Source organism: Lepidochelys olivacea, assembly GCF_965140295.1.
Source record: "Lepidochelys olivacea isolate rLepOli2 genome assembly, chromosome: 7".
NCBI lineage: Eukaryota > Metazoa > Chordata > Testudines > Cheloniidae > Lepidochelys > Lepidochelys olivacea.
In genome coordinates this window covers 42,123,283-42,142,658 of record NC_140417.1, presented here as the reverse complement: position 1 = coordinate 42,142,658, position 19,376 = coordinate 42,123,283, and the positions used below count along the sequence as shown (strand labels likewise).

At 42.3% G+C, this 19,376-nt stretch overlaps 1 protein-coding gene across 2 annotated transcripts in view; it reads left to right on the top strand.

The window, feature by feature from the left end:
- SHISA5 (shisa family member 5) overlaps positions 1 to 19,376 on the top strand; it is a 45,038-nt gene that overhangs the window by 12,486 nt on the left and 13,176 nt on the right. The window contains exon 1 of one of the 2 annotated variants that reach the window (XM_084634054.1): positions 5,387 to 5,521. The exons of the other annotated variant lie outside the window; for it this stretch is intronic. Coding sequence (XP_084490180.1) covers positions 5,517 to 5,521 — 5 coding nt within the window. The 5' untranslated portion in view covers positions 5,387 to 5,516. Of the gene's footprint in view, positions 1 to 5,386; positions 5,522 to 19,376 lie in introns of those variants that run through there. 2 annotated transcript variants of the gene reach the window in all.

Genomic DNA, 19,376 nt, shown 5'->3' with positions numbered 1-19,376 from the left:
AAACTCATGGAGCAGAGGAGGGGGGGGGCATGCTTTTGTAGCAGTGGGGGTCCTGTTTAACCATTAGATCTTCTATACTAAATAGCTCTGCTGCCCTATTGTACTAGTTTTTCTCTATTGCACCAAGTATTCAGTGCTCCTTAAAAACCCACTCATGTGACTGTAAGACTGCTATAGAGTTGTGGAGTATATTTTGAGTGATATAATAAGTATACACAAATAATTGATACTCAACTCTATTAGTATTGAAAAAGAACTGGTTAGTGTGTTCTTCCATTACCCATGTTATTAATATAAACATTTATGCTTTCATGGTACAAATAAATCCTTAATTCATCCCATAGGGTTTCTTAAATTCTGAATCATGGGCTTTTTGGAAAGGGAGGTGGAGATGGAGAAAGAGGGCCATGTTTTGTTTATATATCTTACCTTGCTTTTGCTATCAATATTTTCTTAAAGGATCCTGTTTAGTAGGGAATAAAGCTAATATATTAACTTTACAAAATATTAGTGAAGTATTTATAATTCTAATGCCTTCAGAACAACTTCCTACCTGAACATTATTAGGAAAAAAATATATAACACTGATTTTAAAATATGGCTTTGATGGAAGTTGGGTGCCATCTTACCTACAGAGAGGCTATTGAATCTCCGTAATGATGCTTAGGTTTTCTACAGTGTTCAGACATTGAATAAAACAATCTTTTTAAAGGTCTACTGTATATTTTTTTCTGTCACTATATGCTAAGATTCGTGAAACTAGTGTTAGTTACTCTGTGCAAGCCTCCTATTTTCAACAAAAGAAAGTAAATAACTTGGAGGAAGTGTGCACAAAGCAGAAGCTAAAGCATTGTGGTTTGTTTTGAGCAGCTGCTGTATTGAAAAAAGCAACAGTAAACTGAACAGCAAGATTAATGACCAAATGAGATGGCATATTCATAATTTCAGGGAAGCACTTTATATATTTCTTGCATCTAAGGAGTGAATAGTGCTTTTGCTTCAAAAGATAAAATAGAAGATGTTAACAGGATATTCAAAGGTTATTTTTTTTCTCTTCTGTTTGTGATTTGTGTTGCAGTTAAAATTGAGTGATACTCATCCTGTGGCTTTGAGTGAGCTGTATCTAACGAGTAGGTGTGCTATATAGACTTCTGTTCTGTTTGACTTTGTGTTCTTATATTCACAGTTCAGCTTTACAGTCTGTTTTCTAAGTTTGACCAATGAGCTAACTGAAATGAAGAAATTAGCTAGGGCTGATAACATTTTGTATACTTAACTCTGAGCGGTACTTGCACAAGGTGGGTATGTTGGTGTGATGGTAACGGGAATGAAAATGACAAATGCCATACTCCAACATCTAGACTCCACTGCCTAGCACAGCTAGCAACTGTTTCAGAAGATCCTTAAAGCAGGAGGAAGTGTGCAGTGCATGAGCAGTATGAATGCTGTTAATCTGTGTTTAAAGGAACAACAAAAAAGTTCACCGGAAATACTGCAAAGTTAAGTGGGGAAAGGAAGGCCAGGGACTTTGCACGTTTGTTTTCTCTCCATGGAAGCTTTAAGGGTAAGATCTCTCTCCCATTAAAATAAATGGCAACACCCCCACTGGCTCAAAGTTCAGCATTTTGCCTTTCCTCACCTCAATTACTCCAAGATGATAGGTGAAGGGATGAACTCTGGTTGTTTGCTATTCCATCTGGGCTTCTCTGAGCTTGATTTGTGGCTGGCTTGTAGACTAGGAGGAAGTCCATTACAAGTTTAACCAACTCTCACTGACATGGAAAAGGTTTAAGGTATTGGAATGGATTCCAGAGTTTGAAAACTGGAAGAAACAACTTTTTTGCCTAATAAAATTTTCTGTGGATTTAATTTACATGATTCCTCTTTAAATTGGGAGAGATCTACCTATTCATTTTGGATGTAACTTTTGACAATTGCTAACAGCCACATATGGCTATCACAGGGGTGGGCAAACTTTTGGCCCGAGGGCCACTTCGGGGTTGCGAAATGGTATGGAGGGCTGGGTAGTGGAAGGCTGTGCCTCCGCAAACAGCCTGGCCCCTGCCCCCTATCCGCCCCCTCCCAATTCCCACCCCCTGACTACCCCCCTTAAAATCCCTGACCCATCCAATCCCCCCACCCGTTCCCTGACTACCCCGATGCCTATCCACCCCCGCACTCTTTGTCCCCTGATTGCCCCCTCCCGGGACCCCTATCCAACCCCCCCTACTACTGTAATGGCATAAGGAAAAAATGATTCATGTTCTAGTGCTCACACACAGGTTACTCCAGTTCACCATTTTGTGCAATCATCTCCTCTCTTTCCTCAAAATTCTACTAGGTAAATTCTAAAAATTGAAGCATGTTTTCTGAAGATTTCCAGTTCCTTCTGAAGAATAGAATCTTAAACTTTTGGGATTCCTGAATCCATTACTCCAAATACCAAAGCTAAATGCCAGTAATCTCTCTCTTCACAATTATTATTCTACTTTGTTATAAATTTGCCAGTGACTTGTTTTCTATTACAACTTCAATTCTTAAAGGATAACGTCTCCATGACTGTCATTCTTGGGTCTCAAGCCTCCAGTATAAAATTGGCAAAAACTCCCAAAGCTGAAGAGTTTTGGAGGATGACACCTTTCACACCCATATATGACTAGGTGGAACACTCTGATCCTGCTGTGTGAAAGGTGTATCCCAACAGTGCCCTTACTTGTCAGTTCCACAGTCACAGAAGTGGGGATGCACACAGTGTTTCTGGCTATGTATACCCCAAATTAAAAAACATAGTAAGAAAACCAAAAAAAGAGCCACCATGGCTAAACAACAAAATAAAAGAAGCAGTGAGAGGCAAAAAGGCATCCTTTAAAACATGGACGTTTAAATCCTAATGAGGAAAATAGAAAGGAGCATAAACACTGGCAAATGAATGTAAAATACAATTAGGAAGGCCAAAAAAGAATTTGAGGAACAGTTAGCCAAAGACTCAAAGTAATAGCAAAAAATTAAGTACATCAGAAGCAGGAAGCCTGCTAAACAACCAGTGGGGCCACTGGATGATAGAGGTGCTAAAGAAGCACTCAAGGACGATAAGGCCATTGCGGAAAAACTAAATGAATTCTTTGCATCGGTCTTCGTGGCTGAGGATGTGGGGGAGATTCCCAAACCTGAGCCATTCTTTTTAGGTGACAGATCTGAGGAACTGTCCCAGATAGAGGTATCATTAGAGGAGGTTTTGGAACAAATTGATAAATTAAACAGCAGTAAGTCACCAGGACCAGATAATATTCATCAAGAGTTCTGAAGGAACTCAAATGTGAAATTGCAGGACTACTAACTGTAGTCTGTAACATATCATTTAAATCAGCTTCTATACCAGACTTCAGTACTGGGCAAACTGGTTGAAACCATAATAAAGAACAATATTGTCGGACATAGAGATGAACATAATTTGTTTTTAGTAAAGGGAAATCATGCTTCACCAATCTACTAGAATTTTTTGAGGGGGGTCAACAAGCATGTGGACCAAGGGGATCCAGTGGATGTAGCGTACTTAGATTTTCAGAAAGCCTTTGACAGGTCCCTCACCAAAGGCTCTTACACAAAGTAAGCTGCCATGGGATAAGAGGGAAGGTCCTCTCATGGATTAGTAACTAGCTAAAAGATAGGAAACAAAGGGTAGGTATAAATGGTCAGTTTTCAGAATGGAGAGAGGTAAATAGTGGTGTCCCACAGGGGTCTGGTCTGGGACCAGTCCTATTCAACATATTCATAAATAATTTGGAAAAAGGGGTAAACTGCGAGATGGCAAAATTTGCAGATGATGCAAAATTACTAAAGATAGTTAAGACCCAGGCAGACTGTGAAGAGCTACAAAAGGATCTCTCAAAACTGGGTGACTGGGCAACAAAATGGCAGACGAAATTTAATGTTGATAAATGCCAAATAATGCACATTGGAAAGCAGAATCCCAACTATACACATAAAATGATGGGGTCTAAATTAGCTGTTACCACTCAAGAAAAAGATCTTGGAGTCATTGAGTGGATATTTTCAGAGAACTATCCACAATGTGCAGTGGCAGTGAAAAAAGCAAACAGAATGCTGGGAATAATTAAGAAACTGATAGAGAATAGGACAGAAAATATCATATTGCCTCTATATAAATCCATGGCGTGCCCACATCTTGAATACTGTGTGCAGATGTGGTCGCCCCATCTCAAAAAAGATATATTGGAATTGGAAAAGGCTCAGAAAAGGGCTACAAAAATGATTAAGGGTATGGAACGGCTTCCATATGAGGTGCAATCAATAAGACTGGGACTTTTCAGCTTGGAAAAGAGACGGCTAACGGGAGATATGATTGGTGTAGAGAAAGTAGATTAGGAAGTGTTGTTTACTACTTTCATACCACAAGAAGTAGGGGTCACCAAATGAAATTAATAGGCAGCAGGTTTAAAACAAAGTTTTGTTTTTTTTTTTTTTTTCACACAATGCACCGTCACCCTGTGGAACTCTTTGCCAGAGGATGTTGTGAAGGCCAAGACCATACAGGGTTCAAAAAAGAACTAGTTAAATTCATGGAGGATAGGTCCATCAATGGCTTTTAGCTAGGATGGGCAGGAATGATGTCCATAGCCTCTGTTTGCCAGAAGCTGGGAATAAGCGACAGGGGATGGATCACTTGATGATTACCTGTTCTGTTCATTCCCTCTGGGGCATCTGGCATTGGCCACTGTCGGAAGACAGGATACTGGGCTAAATGGACCTTTGGTCTGACCCAGTAGGGCCGTTCTTATGCTTTCAGTTAGAACAGGTTCAGCTGTATGTATTTCTGATACTTTTTGATGGCAACTGATGGCTTCTGTGGACAGAGCTCATGCCCACAGAAGCCAGCTCCTCTCCGAGACTCCATACGGACAAGAGTGTGCCTAACCCCTTTTATTAAGCCCTGTCCAGGTATGGTTACTGTGATCAGCCTTGATGGTGCTAATTGAGCAGTAAGTACCTTTCTCAAGCCCTTTCCATGGTGAGTTGCATTCACAGTACTTAATTTTTTAACATGAATTACTTTTACACTTTTGGTATGCTTTAAATCTTTTGCTTTTTGACATCAGGTGCTTTTAATATGTAGGTTAGCAGGTTAAATGTGAATGTCTGTGTGAATTTGCAATTGTTTTAATATCATCCACACTACATGGGTTAACAGACTGAGATGTAATTATTGGAAAACAGTGGACAAATTGGAAGGGTCGTGTTGTCTTTGATGTGTGTGCATAAATAGAGTTACCCCCGAACTAAGAGAGGCACTATGCCTTTAAGAAGGCTTTTCTGAGCATTGAGTGAGGTGTGTCTTTCTGCTGATGTCACTGAACAAAATCTGGCCTTCAATACCGGAGGCATTTCAAGAAATGCAGTTCAGTTTCATTTCTCAGTGAGAGGGAGAGAACCTGAAGACTGCAAAGGAAGAATTTCAGGGAAAGACTTCGGATCAGAAGCTCTTAATTTAAATTAAAATGGGGTAAGCTTGAATCTTCCTGTGCGCAGACATTATATGAAATGAGCCCTGTGGATTTGCTTTGTAACAACTGAGAAAGCAATCATACAGAGTAGTGTCCTCATAGCTAACCCATTACTTCAAAATTTCCAGCTGAAATTGATTCAACAAAAACAAAGTAAGGTCCACGTATAAACATCAAACTTTTAACTTTTAAAATGGAAATATTTTTGAAGTGGGTTACTTAAGGATTCTTGAACAACGACATGGAGATTTTAACCCTTGTATAATGTTTAGGTTTAATGTAGATAAGATTTCTTAAACAGTAACTTGTTTCCTGTCTACAGTAAATAGCACAAGTGCTCACCAATACGACACACATGGGGGATTTATTTTCCTGTACTATCCCTATATATTTGGCATCTCTAAATAGCTTAAACTGAAAAATACAGAGTACGAAGTTCTAATCTGTATGTACAACAGCTATGATAATTCAAGTATTGAGCTCATAGAAATGAAGTTTGTGTTAAGAATAAACTGTTCTGAATTTGGAGATTCAAATAATTACCTATTCTTGCCAATAATTACATTTACTGTGGGATATAATGTTTGAGTAGTCCCATTGAAATAAGAAATGTTCAAAGGTTGAAGTCAATGGGACTGGCATTAAGTGTTACAACCCACAGTAAATATTTTCAGGATTGGTCCATAATTTGAATTTGTTGCCAAGAAAATTGCCCCAAATTATTTACCGATGGCAGATCTTGTATGTCAAAGATTTTTTTTGTCCTGTTTTTGTCCCTATATACAACAAACAGAAATATTGTCTAACAATTTTAAGGTGTGACATACCATACAGCGGATAACCTTTGGGAAAAAGTAAATGTTTTGTTACTATTAACTCTGTTTTTCATTGCTTTGAGTCTGACTTTGCAGACTGATTAGGGCCACACCCATTAGTATAAATTAAAAAGGAGCTTCTGGGGGAAAAAAGTCCACTAAAGACACTCAGGGATAATGTAAACACAAGACATATCAGAGTCGGGTGTATACTGGGATGATAACTGCCTTGAGTCCCTTACTTCCATGGACCCAGGAATCCTATCTGCCTGTCACCAGATTTAAAAAAAAAAAAAATAGTATGGGATATGCAACAGGTAAATGGAAGTAGGTCTTCCTGTGCCCCACTTTGCAGTTATGGCTAGTGCATCCATGGTCCTGATAAATCAGGATGCCATGAGCACTATTGCTATGGGGCATTTGTCTTGCAGTCAGAGTTATTACTTGATGGATACTCTTGGCTCAGAGTTGACAAACTGATCTGTGGAATACTGTTTGTCTGCAATGCCCTTACTCTTGCTGGCAGCTGTAAGAGAACCGGCTGGTTACAAAATATTGATGCTCTTTCCAGCTGCTAAATTGGAATAAGACACACAAAAATAAACTTGCTTAATAGCACCTCTCCAAGGAAGCAAGTAGCTGTAATTGCGAGAGGGAAGCTAGGGGGTGGGAGAGGGACAGTGTCCAAGACCACCTCTGTATTGAAAATATGGCCTGCCCTATGAAATTCAGAACCCCTTTCACAGTATTGAGGTAGAATTATCAGTGGCTATTAAGTAAATTAGAGAAAAGAGTAGGTTAACTGATCTGATCCCACTTTTCTCAGTTGTTGTGTGGTTTTGTGTTTTTGGTTTTTTTTTTTTTCTTTCCTCCAAGGCTTTTTTCCCCCCTCCTCTGCCTTAGGAAAATGAATTACTAGTGACTCTCCCACTCTCTTTTCTTCTGTGTCATAATTGTTCTAAAATTTGACTCGTGTCCAAATGATTTAGTGTTTGTATCAAGCTGTTGTCCTGTTGAGTGTCTTTAATGGTGCTGATGCCATCACAATTCCCAGAAATTATTTTTCATTTAATAAACATTACAGAAGCCTAAATTAGGCTCTGGATGCTCTGCCATCAATTAAAACTATATACCAAGATTTTCAGAAATTACTAGTGAATTTTGGGTGCCTGATTTGAGACTTCTTAAAGGGCCTGACTATCAGAGGATGGGTGTATCACGCTGTCTGGAGTGGCTCACGATGGTGAGTGCCAAACTCATGGCAGCCTATCAAAAGGCAGGGCAGAAATCCCAAACTGATTGTATGTTCTATAATTAGATTTCACCAACACTTTAAGTATGAACTCCCAAAGCCCTATAACAGCCTTGCCATGCAGTCACAAGATAGTCCCCTAGGGCATTCAGTCTGTCTTGCCACCCTGGAAAGTTGGACTTAATAATGATCCCTTACACCCAAAATCAGAATAATGTTCAGGTTCTCAGTCCCAAAGGATCAATCATTTACCCCAGGTCAACTGGACTCCGATCTCAAACCAAACACAATGCTTGTAGCCAGTCCTTTTAATAAACTAGGAAAAAGATTATTATTATTATTAACTAGGAAAAAGAAGAGTTATTTACAAACATACATACATACATACACACAAATGAGTTAGTCTTAGATTTGAAAAGGTAATAAGCTTTTATAATAAGCAGATGTATATATCCATTAGAGCTGACCCATGCCAAGCAATCTGGGTATCTGTTGCTTATGTTTTGGAATCTTTGCCCCTCAGAGTCCAGACAGCATAAAGAGCCCAGTTTCTCCTTGTCAGAGATTTTTATCTCCCGCTCCGTCCAGGATCCAAGCTGATGGGATAAATTCATGCATAGGCCTTCCCTTCCTGGAGGGAGGAAGGAATGCAATCAACAAGGTCCTTTGATGCTACACAATGCTTCATTTGCCTTCATTGGGCCATCTTGTATGCAGTTGTGAGTATTTTACTTTAATGAATCCTCCTTTTCCTGTTTGAGTTACACAATTGCAGAGACCTACAATGTAAACACTCAATATAACTATACAGATATAAGTAGGATTAATACATGCAGCATCCTACAAGCATCCATAAAGTCTAAACACATTCTTACAACACTAATATCTATTTTAACTATTACTAACGCACGGTGAGTCAGACTGGTTTCCAACTATGCATTTGTCAGTGTTCAGTGAGGCCCTGGGCTTGGTATGAGCTGGCAAGTGGTCTGCCAACATCATAGGGTGCCCAGAACTTCTTGAACATTAGGCCCTTTTAAAGTGTCAAGTTGGCCACCCAAAAGCACAAGTCGTAACAACTAAATTGAATCAAGATTTTCAAAAAAGCCACAAAATGTACCTGCACAAAACCATGAGTCAGGAAAACAAAGTGTATTACACTCTCCACCCCTTTAGCCTAACACAGATGTGTGTGAAAGGTAGGCTTTGCAGTGTGCTCTGATAGTTTATATATAATATATAAAAAGCATTTTGTGCAGGGAGAGGGAGGTTTGACATTAGTTTAGGCATTCAGGTTGGAACTTCTTTTTGTACTGAACAGGCTTCTGCCCGAGTGTATATGCTGATCTTAATTTCAGTAGTTTAGCATTGGGGGAAGATGTGTCAAAAGCCAGTTTTCACACAGCTTAAACTAGCCCCTTTTACAAAACTCAGACTAGAAAAGAGCCTCTCCCTGCACCCCCCCCCCCCCATCCCATAGATGTGTCATGCTAGCCCTATCACGCACTTTGGAAGGTTGGCCTCACTGCCAACCCTCCCAAGGGCATCTGGCACCGCTTATACTTTTCCTAGGTGCGTTTCCCAGTCAGGGCTATGGATGACTGTCATCTAAATAGGCAGCAGCATACTTGGCATGGAGTCGCAGCAATTTATCCATAAGTCGTTGGAATGTTGCAGGGGCCCCATGGAGTCCGAAAGGGCCTGTTCCAATACACTGTCCTCCATCAGGTGTAGAGAAGGCAGTCTTCTCCTTGGCATCCTTGGCCAGGGGAATTTGCCAATATCCTTTAGTCAGGTCCTTGCCTAACTGATCAACTAGCTCGTCGATGCATGATATTGGATAGGCATCAAATTGGGATACTTCATTCAACTTCCAGAAGTCGTTGCAAAACCTCAGGGTGCCGTCAGGCTTGGGGACTAGGACAATAGGGCTGGACCACTGGCTGTGGGATTCTTCAATAACCCAGAGTTCCGGCTTCAGCTTCACTTTTGTCCTAATTTCTTCCCTTTTAGCTTCCGGTATTCGGTATGGTCTTATCGTCACCCTTACTCCAGGACTAGTGACTAAATGCTGTTGGACCAGTGTTGTACGGACTGGCTGTGTACAGAACACGTCTTGGTTCCGTTGGATCGTATCAATGACCTCTGTTCGTTGTTCTGGGGTTAATTCAGGGGATATCCTCACCTGCCCCTGTGGGTCATCTGTCTGGAGTGGAGCTCCCTGAATGACCAGGCATGTCTCTCGGTCACGCCAGGGCTTCAGTAAGTTGACGTGGTAGATCTGTTCTGGCCTTTGGTGGTCTGGTTGTCTGACTTTATAGTCTACCTCCCCCGTGGCTTCCACTATCTCATATGGCCCATGGCAGCTGGCCAGGAGTTTGCTTTCTGCTGTCGGCATTAGCACCATCACCCATTCTCCCGGCTGAAATCTCCGTACTTTCGCCTAGTGGTTGTAATATGTCCAATGGGCCTCTTGTGCTTCTTCCAAATGTTCTCATACTATAGGGGTTACTCGAGCTATTCGCTCTCTCATCTGTGTCACATGCTCAATGACATTCTTTCCTGTGTTGGGTTGTTCTTCCCAATCTTCCTTGAAGATATCTAATGATTCTACAAGGGTGGCTCAAAGGGAGAGAAACCAGTGGACGCCTGGGGGACTTCCCATATTGCAAGCATCAGATATGGTAGAAGGGTATCCCAGTCTTTTCTGTCCTGTGCTACCACCTTCTGGATCATACTTCTAAGGGTACAGTTAAACCGCCCAACCAGGCCATCTGTTTGTGTATGGTAGACTGAGGTCCATAGAGCCTGGATGCGGAGCAGGGTACATAAGTCCTTCATTAATTTTGACGTGAAGGGGGTTCCTTGGTCAGTCAGGATCTCCTGAGGGATGCCCACTTTGGCAAAAACCTGGAGTAGTTCTTTTGCTATTGCCTTGGAAGTGGGGTTTCTTAAATGGCTTCTGGATACTGTGTGGCATAGTCAAGGATGACTAGTACGTTTTGGTGGCCCTGTGCCAATCTTTCTAGAGGGCCCACTAGGTCCATGGCTATCTTCTCAAAAGGGACTTCAGTAATAGGCAAAGGTACCAATGGGGCCCACAAGTGAGGTTGGGGGCTATGCAAATGGCGTTCTGGGCAGGAGGCACAATAGTGTTGGACCTCCGCATGTATTCCTGGCCAGTGAAACCTTATTAGGACTCTATCCAGTGTCTTGTCTACTCCTAGATGTTCCCCAAATAAATGACTGTGAGCTAACTCTAGTACTGCCCTTGTGTGTTTCTGTGGGACTAAGCTGTTCTACTTCTTCCCCTCGTATTTGCGCTATCCGGTACATCAGATCGCGTCTGAACACAGAATATGGCCTTGGGTCTTTGGTCTTTCCCTCTATGGGTACGCCATTTACTTCCACTGCCTCCTCCCTCACACTCACATATAGCAGGTCATTGGCTCATGTGCGGTACCAATCTGACCTAATTCCAGGGGACCTATTTCAACTCCACCCCTGGGGTTGCCCCTGCTTGGGCTAGGAAACACCTGCCAAGTCCTCACTGGCCTGAATTGTCTCCTGGCCTTTTGAACGGGTTCGACAAGTCCTTGTGCCTGTGCGCATTTCCTCAATGAGCCATTAACATTGTTTGGCCTTTTTATTTTGTACCTGAAAGGCTGCTTGTATGTGTTTTTCAGCATCACAACATGTTTCAGTAACATACAGAGCCAAACTTCATAATTTCACATACGACAATAGCACTTACAATCCAATGAGATATTAATGTCTAGCTGATCAAGACTTTTAGAATGATACCTCACAAGGCATACTTTGTACAAAACACATCCTAATTACATGACAGTGGTGAATTTTGGGGTGCCAGGATATCAGTCCTTTTCTTGTTTACCCTTTCCCCAGACTTGTTTGGTAATCATAATTTCATCTTATGTTAATCATTTTACAAATGTTGCTACACATATTACACCATCATATTATTGACCAGTGAGTTGTTAGTTTTCAAATGATACCTCAAAGCCTATTTTGTGAAAGATTATTCTGATTAGTGTGTGAATACAGAGATGCATTCGGTAACACTGAGTAATTGTGTTTAACTTGAACTTTAGCCTGTGCCACTGATGGACCAGCCGACTGAGTTAAAAGCACCATTATACTTGAGTGTGAGTTTTGTGTTTAGGGATTGGACTCATATTGGGGGTTATACTCAACCTGAGTTAGCTTTGCAGTAAAGACAAGCCCAGAGATGGGCAAATCCAGTAAAACAATATGTTCTACTGTATTGCATGTTGTAGCATGATTTAAAAATTACTCAAGTATACACACCCTAATTTTCTTCCAGTAATGATTCTTTAGAGCAATTCCCAAAAACACTGATCAGAATACTTAAAAGTTAAAGACTGTGTGTCAAATCTACCACTTGTTTTGCCAATTGTTTCCTGCTGCTGCAGTGATGAACCTTGAAATACACTTTTCTAAATTGCAGTGAAAAATTGGGGAACCTTGAAATTTACAGCAGATGAATTAAGATAGAAGTTTTACTCTTGTATAAATACCAAACTACTATCTATGTGGTACCTGGAAATGTGACTCCGTTCAATTTTGAATCCCCCTGCCCCCAAAATAGTATTTAACTACTGTGAAGCACATTACTCTAAAACAGCAAAATCCGATGCTCCATCTGAAAGATCCTGGCTTGCAAGCAGTCCAAAAATCATATTTTATCCAAAAATTCGTCTAAATTGCTCCAGTTCAGTTTCCCAGTGGGTATTGAGACCATGTTTATTTATCTGAATCCTGCAAGTCCATTTGTACACTATTCTCTAGGTATAATCTTGAGAAACTGGACAAATTTATATCCAAACTTATTTCATTTTGCTCTTTGTTTTTAGCGCCCATACCTTCTTCTGGGCAAAATTAAATGTGAAAGTAGTAACCACCAAACTCCAAATAACATGTCACATCAGCCAACATCCTGGATGCCTCACAATGAGGTTTCAGACCAGGGCACAGCAGAGACTGCTCTACTAACACTAAAAGACTGCATCTTCATTGCCATGGATAAGGGTAAGATCTCCATGCTCATACTACAGGATCACTTGAGTTTTTGGCACAGTGTGACCACAAGATACTACTAACATGCCTACATGACATTGCAGTGCTGGGCCACTGATTTCTGCTGTGGGTTCAGTCGTTCTTCTCCAGCAGAACTCAGAGGTGATAACTGTTCTTTTCCCCTCTAAAGGGCCTAACCTCCAGTGTCCCACAGAGATCCAGACTATCCCCTCTTTTCTTCAACGTCTCCATGAAACCACTGGGAAAGAGTGAGAGACTTCATGGGCTTTGACACTCAACTGATGTAACCACCACCACTAAAATGTCAGAATGCCCATAACAACTTGGATGAAGAGCAGTTGGCTCAAACTGAACGCAGCCAAGACCGAAGTGATATTGATCAGAAAATAGAAATGCTTTAAAGTGTTGGCCAAGATTTTGTATGCCCAGTAGAAAGTGTTGACAGCCCCTTTTGTCAAAGTGGTGCAAAGCCTTGGGGTCCTGTGACTCCTTGCCTCGCTTGGATAATGAGGTAGCATCTATTTCCAAAAAAGCTTTTTCACCTCCAGCTTGCTCAAACTTTGTCTTCATCCTAGAGGACAAACATGCCACATTAATCAATGCATTTGCCACCTCCAGGATGGATTACTGTAATCCATGCTACCTGAAGGTGAATATGAAGATGTTGCAGAGGCACCAGCTGGTTCAGAGTACGGTTGCAAAGCTTCTCCATGTTTCATGCTGTTTTGAGTGCAGAAGGCCTGCATTCAAGTTCCTCCACTGGCTTCCAGTTATCTTCTGACATCTGCTTAAGGCCTTGTTCCTAATGTTCAAAGCCACTGATGGCTCAAGCCCCAGCTACCTCCACAGACAGTATTTTGATATATGAATCCTTGTGACCGCTGCACTCCTCTGGGACCATGCAATTCACAAAGCCTGGTGTAGAGGGGTGAGGCTCCTTTTCCCCCAACCCAGTAGGGACAGTCCCATCTCAAGTGTCCCTGCCACCCACAGGCATAACAAGTCCAGCATTCAGCCCCAGGCGTCCTGGCCTTGGCACTTGGCTTTCCATCATGCTCTCTGCGGTTCCTCAGAAACTCCTTCTGGAGGAGCTTTGCCAGGGCCTGCTGCTCCTCCGCCAGCTGCTCCAACTGTTTGTGGAGGGACGACTGCACCTCCCACAGTCCCTCTTGGGTCTCCCGGATCCCCTGCAGGTCATCCGCCCCTTCCGTCGGGGCGCTGACACCAGGGCCCAACCAGGGATGGTACCTGAGGTTTCCGCCAGTGTAGCCAGGATCCATTGTCCCCTTTCTCCAGGCAATAGTCCCTCAGTCCTTGCCCAGCCCCTTGTATCAGGGGTGGACCACCTATGCCCGCATTCTCCACCCCATGTAGCGAAGCAATGACTCACCGGTGCGGCGCCTCCTGCTGGTCATCTTGGGAATTAGCTCTGCAGCATATGGAGCACCTCCTGCTGGCCGGTGTCTCGCCTGCCACTGGCCCCCGTGTCCCTTCCGGACTTCAGTGCCCCTTTTTCCTCCGGGTTCTCCCCCCAGCAGTAACCCACAGTCTGGGTCTCCCCTCCCAGGGGAACCCCCAAACCTCTATCCTCACCTTGCTTCAGTGGCTACTGCCAGTCACCTCTAGCCCCCGCTCACTGGGGCAGACTGCAGTCTATAAACCACTCATCACTGGCAAGGGGGTTTGAAGCAGCTGCCTCTGCGTAACCCTGGACTGTACCTCTGCAGCCCCAGTACCTTCTTTGGCCTTTAGCAAGGCCCGCAGGCTGGAGCTTCCCAGCTCCTCTTGCCTTTCCCCAGCATTCTTCTCTCTCCAGGGCTAGAGAGAGACTGACTCAGCTCCTGGCTCACAGCCCTTTTATAGGGCCAGCTGTGGCCTGACTGGCGCATGGCCCCAGCTGTAGCTGCTTTCCCAATCAGCCTAGCCTTTCACAGGAGCGGGGCAACTGCCCTGCTACAGCAGAAAGAAGCGTGTGAAAACTGGGACAAAGCATTCTCTGTCAAGGGGATCTAGCTATGGACAATCTTCCAGAGGAGAAGAGGCAAATCTAGTGTGTGACCATCTTTAGGACATATTGTAAAACCTTCCTCTTTGAGAGAGTCTTTCCACCGTAAGTGACCTTCACAAATCCAAGCCTGTACTGTCTCCCCCTCTTCCTCCCCCCCCACCCCCCCAAAAAAAAAACTTACCCCAGAATTCTGTTCCTGTAAAGGGGAGAGAGCCAGAGACTCCATGAATTCCATTTGGGACTCTGCTATTGATTTTTACGAGGCAGGTGATCAGCCTATGGTGCTGGGCTGCAACATAAAACACTAAAATTGATAACAGCAAAATAATGTTGCTCAGAAACTCCCTACTATTGAGAAAGCTGAGTGGATCATTACTATACTGTTCTTGTATTTGTTTTACTGACTTACTGATGAGGGAGGGGACGTCCAAACACTTCTGGGTCACTCTCTTCATGCTATTAAATGTGAATATTCATGAAGCACCTTGCTAAGGGACATTGTCAACACATTCCTTACAAAATAGAACAGATCCCAGAATAGTTCAAAACAACTTTTAGAAATTAATAGTCTTGTTAAACTGATTTTTGCTGAAGAACTGTTTTTGTTTCCCCCCCCCCCCTTTTTAAGGGCCAACTTGCAGTGTACACTATTGCAAATAAACTCCCCATGTGCATGATGGAGAAAATCAGTATACGCAGTTAGCTTTTATAGAAGGGGCTATAATAAGCCAGTAAAAAAGATGGAAAAGTCATTGATGGAATCCTCAAAGGTAAGATCTGCCATATGGAAAACTTTGTAAACTGCCTGATGAAGTTCAATAAGGATAAGTGCAGGGTCCTGCACTTAGGACAGAAGAATCCAATGCACCGCTACAGACTAGGGGCCGAATGGCTAGGCAGCAGTTCTGCGGAAAAGGACCTAGGGGTGACAGTGGATGAGAAGCTGGATATGAGTCAGCAGTGTGCCCTTGTTGCCAAGAAGGCCAATGGCATTTTGGGATGTATAAGTAGGGGCATAGCGAGCAGATCGAGGGACGTGATCATTCCCCTCTATTCAACATTGGTGAGGCCTCATCTGGAGTACTGTGTCCAGTTTTGGGCCCCACACTACAAGAAGGATAACTTGGAGAGAGTCCAGCGAAGGGCAACAAAAATGATTAGGGGTCTAGAACACATGACTTATGAGGAGAGGCTGAGGGAGCTGGGATTGTTTAGTCTGCAGAAGAGAAGAATGAGGGGGGATTTGATAGCTGCTTTCAACTACCTGAAAGGGGGTTCCAAAGAGGATGGCTCTAGACTGTTCTCAATGGTAGCAGATGACAGAACGAGGAGTAATGGTCTCAAGTTGCAGTGGGGGAGGTTTAGATTGGATATTAGGAAAAACTTTTTCATTAGGAGGGTGGTGAAACACTGGAATGCGTTACCTAGGGAGCTGGTAGAATCTCCTTCCTTAGAGGTGTTTAAGGTCAGGCTTGACAAAGCCCTGGCTGGGATGATTTAACTGGGAATTGGTCCTTCTTCGAGCAGGGGGTTGGACTAGATGACCTTCTGGGGTCCCTTCCAACCCTGATATTCTATGATTCTATCAAATTTTAAAATGCCTAACAATTTTGACTTTTTTTTTCTTTTTTTTTCTTTTTTTTTAAACATGCCCATTTTCTTATCTTCAGTATTGAGACTGGTGTAACAGGCTCTAATTCATAATTTGTCGTTTAAATAAATTCCTACACACATTTTTAATTTAATTTAATATTTATTAAGGTAAACAGATTTTTTTATTCAAACTACAACTATATATTTTAAGCTTGCCATATGTATAATGTTAGCCTGGAGAGACCCACAGGGAACACCAGTATTTCATATTTATTTTTCCTTGCTTGGTGCTATTGATCAGATTCTCCCATTGCCTCAGTAAAAGTGGCTATTGGTTTGTGTTCTGGTTTTAATTTTCCTCACTGGCAACTGAGCACTTGTTTCTTGTCTGAAGGGAAAGAAACAGGAAATGGCAATGAATGAGCTCAAGCTATTCATAACAGTGTGAGGTTAATTTTTACCCTTGAGCATGTGTTGCAAGAGGCCATACATTAGTGTTTTAACTGAAAGGTGGTTTAACTTACTCTGGTCGTAAGTACTGGCCACCCTGGATTTATGAGTCAGAAGTCTTAGTTCTGTGAGTTCTCCAAACAAAGTTTTTACTTGGCTAACCTTGCTGTGGAAATAACCTTAGTTAAGATAAAAACATTGACATTTGGCTTTACTCCCTATCCATAAAGCAGTTTAAAGAAACTCTGGATGGAAATTCTATTTAATGGAGACCTCTCCCTCCCCCCACCTATCATCATAATTCAAGAGGTGGAAACTGGACCTGAGCAAAACAGTGGCTTTAGTTTTCAGAGGCTTGAAGACTTCTGTATTTTTTTGGTCATGTGAATTATAATCGTTAGCATTTCAGGTTTTAAACAAACTCGGAAATTTGAGAGAAAACTCAGCCAAAACATGCCAAGTTTGGTTTTGGGTAGAAACATTGTGAAGCCACTAGCTGTTTCATGGTTTTTGCTAAAACCCTAAATTGATCTAGATCCACTCAGAGATTTGCAGATTTTGCCAAAAACAGTTTGAAATGTCCCATGTTTCAGGTTAATCAAGTAAGTTGCTCACTGTAATGGTAAAAATTCCTGTTCCCTAAAAAAAAAAAATAGTGTGTTTGGAAAATTATTTTAAACTACAATTTCCACTTTTAGCCTTTAAGTTGGAACTGGCCAATTTGCTAACAAGTTGCATGATTTGTGAATGTGGGGGGAAGAAAGATGGTCTTTTAAGACATTTGACTAGTAAATGCAAGAGCTGTTTTGATCTTGCTCTGATCATGCTTTCCGGGTGATTTACCACAAGTTACGTGACTTCTTTGGTTTCCCCCATCTCACAGGAGGGTAGTGAAACTTAATTCTTGAATATTTATAAAGCTATTTGAGATGCTCAAATGGAAGTAGCTATATATATATATTTTTAAAGTGCATTTAGGCCCCTACAGTTGGTGAGACTTCTTTAAGTTAAGATGTATTAAAAACTAAAAACTCTTCTGACAAAGCAAATAGATACTCAGGTAAAGCATCTCTGAAATATTTTAGCTTGGGACACCCATTCTGATAACATTGGGAATAGTTGGCCACTACAAGTAATAAACTCTGAAATACAGTACTTAACTTTCTAAAACTGTTAGCATATTGAGCTAAGAAAGTGGCGCTTTTTTTTTTTTTTACTGTTAATTGAACACAACAATACATTTAATTAACTAGAAAGATTTTGGGGAATGGTAAATCCAGCTAAGTGTTTCTGACCCCAATTGATATCTTTTTTTATGTCGTGTGGAAAACCATTCTTAAAAGCTATTCCTGACTACTGTCATGCCAGGGGTCCGGACGGGCCATAAATTTTGGTAGGTTGTTTTTTTTTTTTTTTTTTTTTTTTTTAAACTTGACCTTAGGTGATTGCAAGGATGGATTTAAAAAATCAGCTTCTGCAGTTATGCCACATACATACTATCAAAACAGTGTGAGGTTTATCATAAATTACTTTTAGTATTGACGTACTGGGTTTATGCCAAATATTTAACAGCCATTTGAGGTTAAAGGTGAGTGCATGGAGAGCACCAATGTGAGTTTGGGATTCATAAGGGACTGAACACAAGTAACAGAAAAATAATTCTGGCACTGGATTAAGATGGCCAGGCTGTGCTGCAATTCTTTGTACTAAACCAGTACAAAAATAGTAAAGGAAGGCAACCAGAACTCTAGGGATTCGAATAATTACTCTGAAAGCTTAGCAAAAAATGGTGCATGAGTTATTTGAAAAAGAAAACTAGAGAGATGTTCAGAGTTATACAAGTCCCTGATAACAGCCAGAGGCTGAATGCAAGAGGGGGTTCCAGGCAGGGGCAGAGTGTTGGGGGTACAGGAGAGGGGTGAGGTCTCTGGGAGGGAATTTGGTGCAGGAGAGGTTTCTGACCGGGGCAGGGGGTTGGGCTGCAGGAGGGGGTGTGAGGTGCAGCTTTCAACCGGGAGGCCCAGCAAGACTCAGGTAGGCTGCCTGCCTTCATGCCATGGCCCCACACTGCTCCTGGAAGGGGCTGGCTACTGGCATGTCTCTGCGTAGCCCACACCCTCAAGTGCCGCCCCCGCATCTCCTTTTGGCTGGTTCCCAACCAATGGGAGCTGTGAGGACAGTGCTGGGAGCAGGGGCAGCACACAGAGCCTCCTCTCCCTTCCCTCCCCCCACCGCCCCGACCAGGGGTTGCAGAGACGTGCCAGCAACCGGCAAGGGGGTCTCTGTGACCAAACCCATGACAGAGGCCTTCGTTGCTTTTCCTGCAGAACATGGTTTCCTTTGCAATGTACCATTGCTGAAGTTCACACCGTTTGGTGGGCAATAGATGTGTAAAAAATGCTAGCTTCCCCTCTGAGTCTCTTCTCTTCCTTTGCCACATGGCAAACCTCTTCCAGCGTCAGTAAATGATTTTGTTTGTGCTTCTGCTTCTTTACTGAGAACACTCTCTGGGAGGATTCATCAGGAACATGAGTTGCTGTTCCTGACAGTGCAGGAATTCCAGAATAGTAAAAATAGTTACTACTTGCCGTCCGTAGATAACAAAGTGCTTTATAATGGGAATTAACCCAGCTCTGTGCGTAAGGAAACTGGCAAGT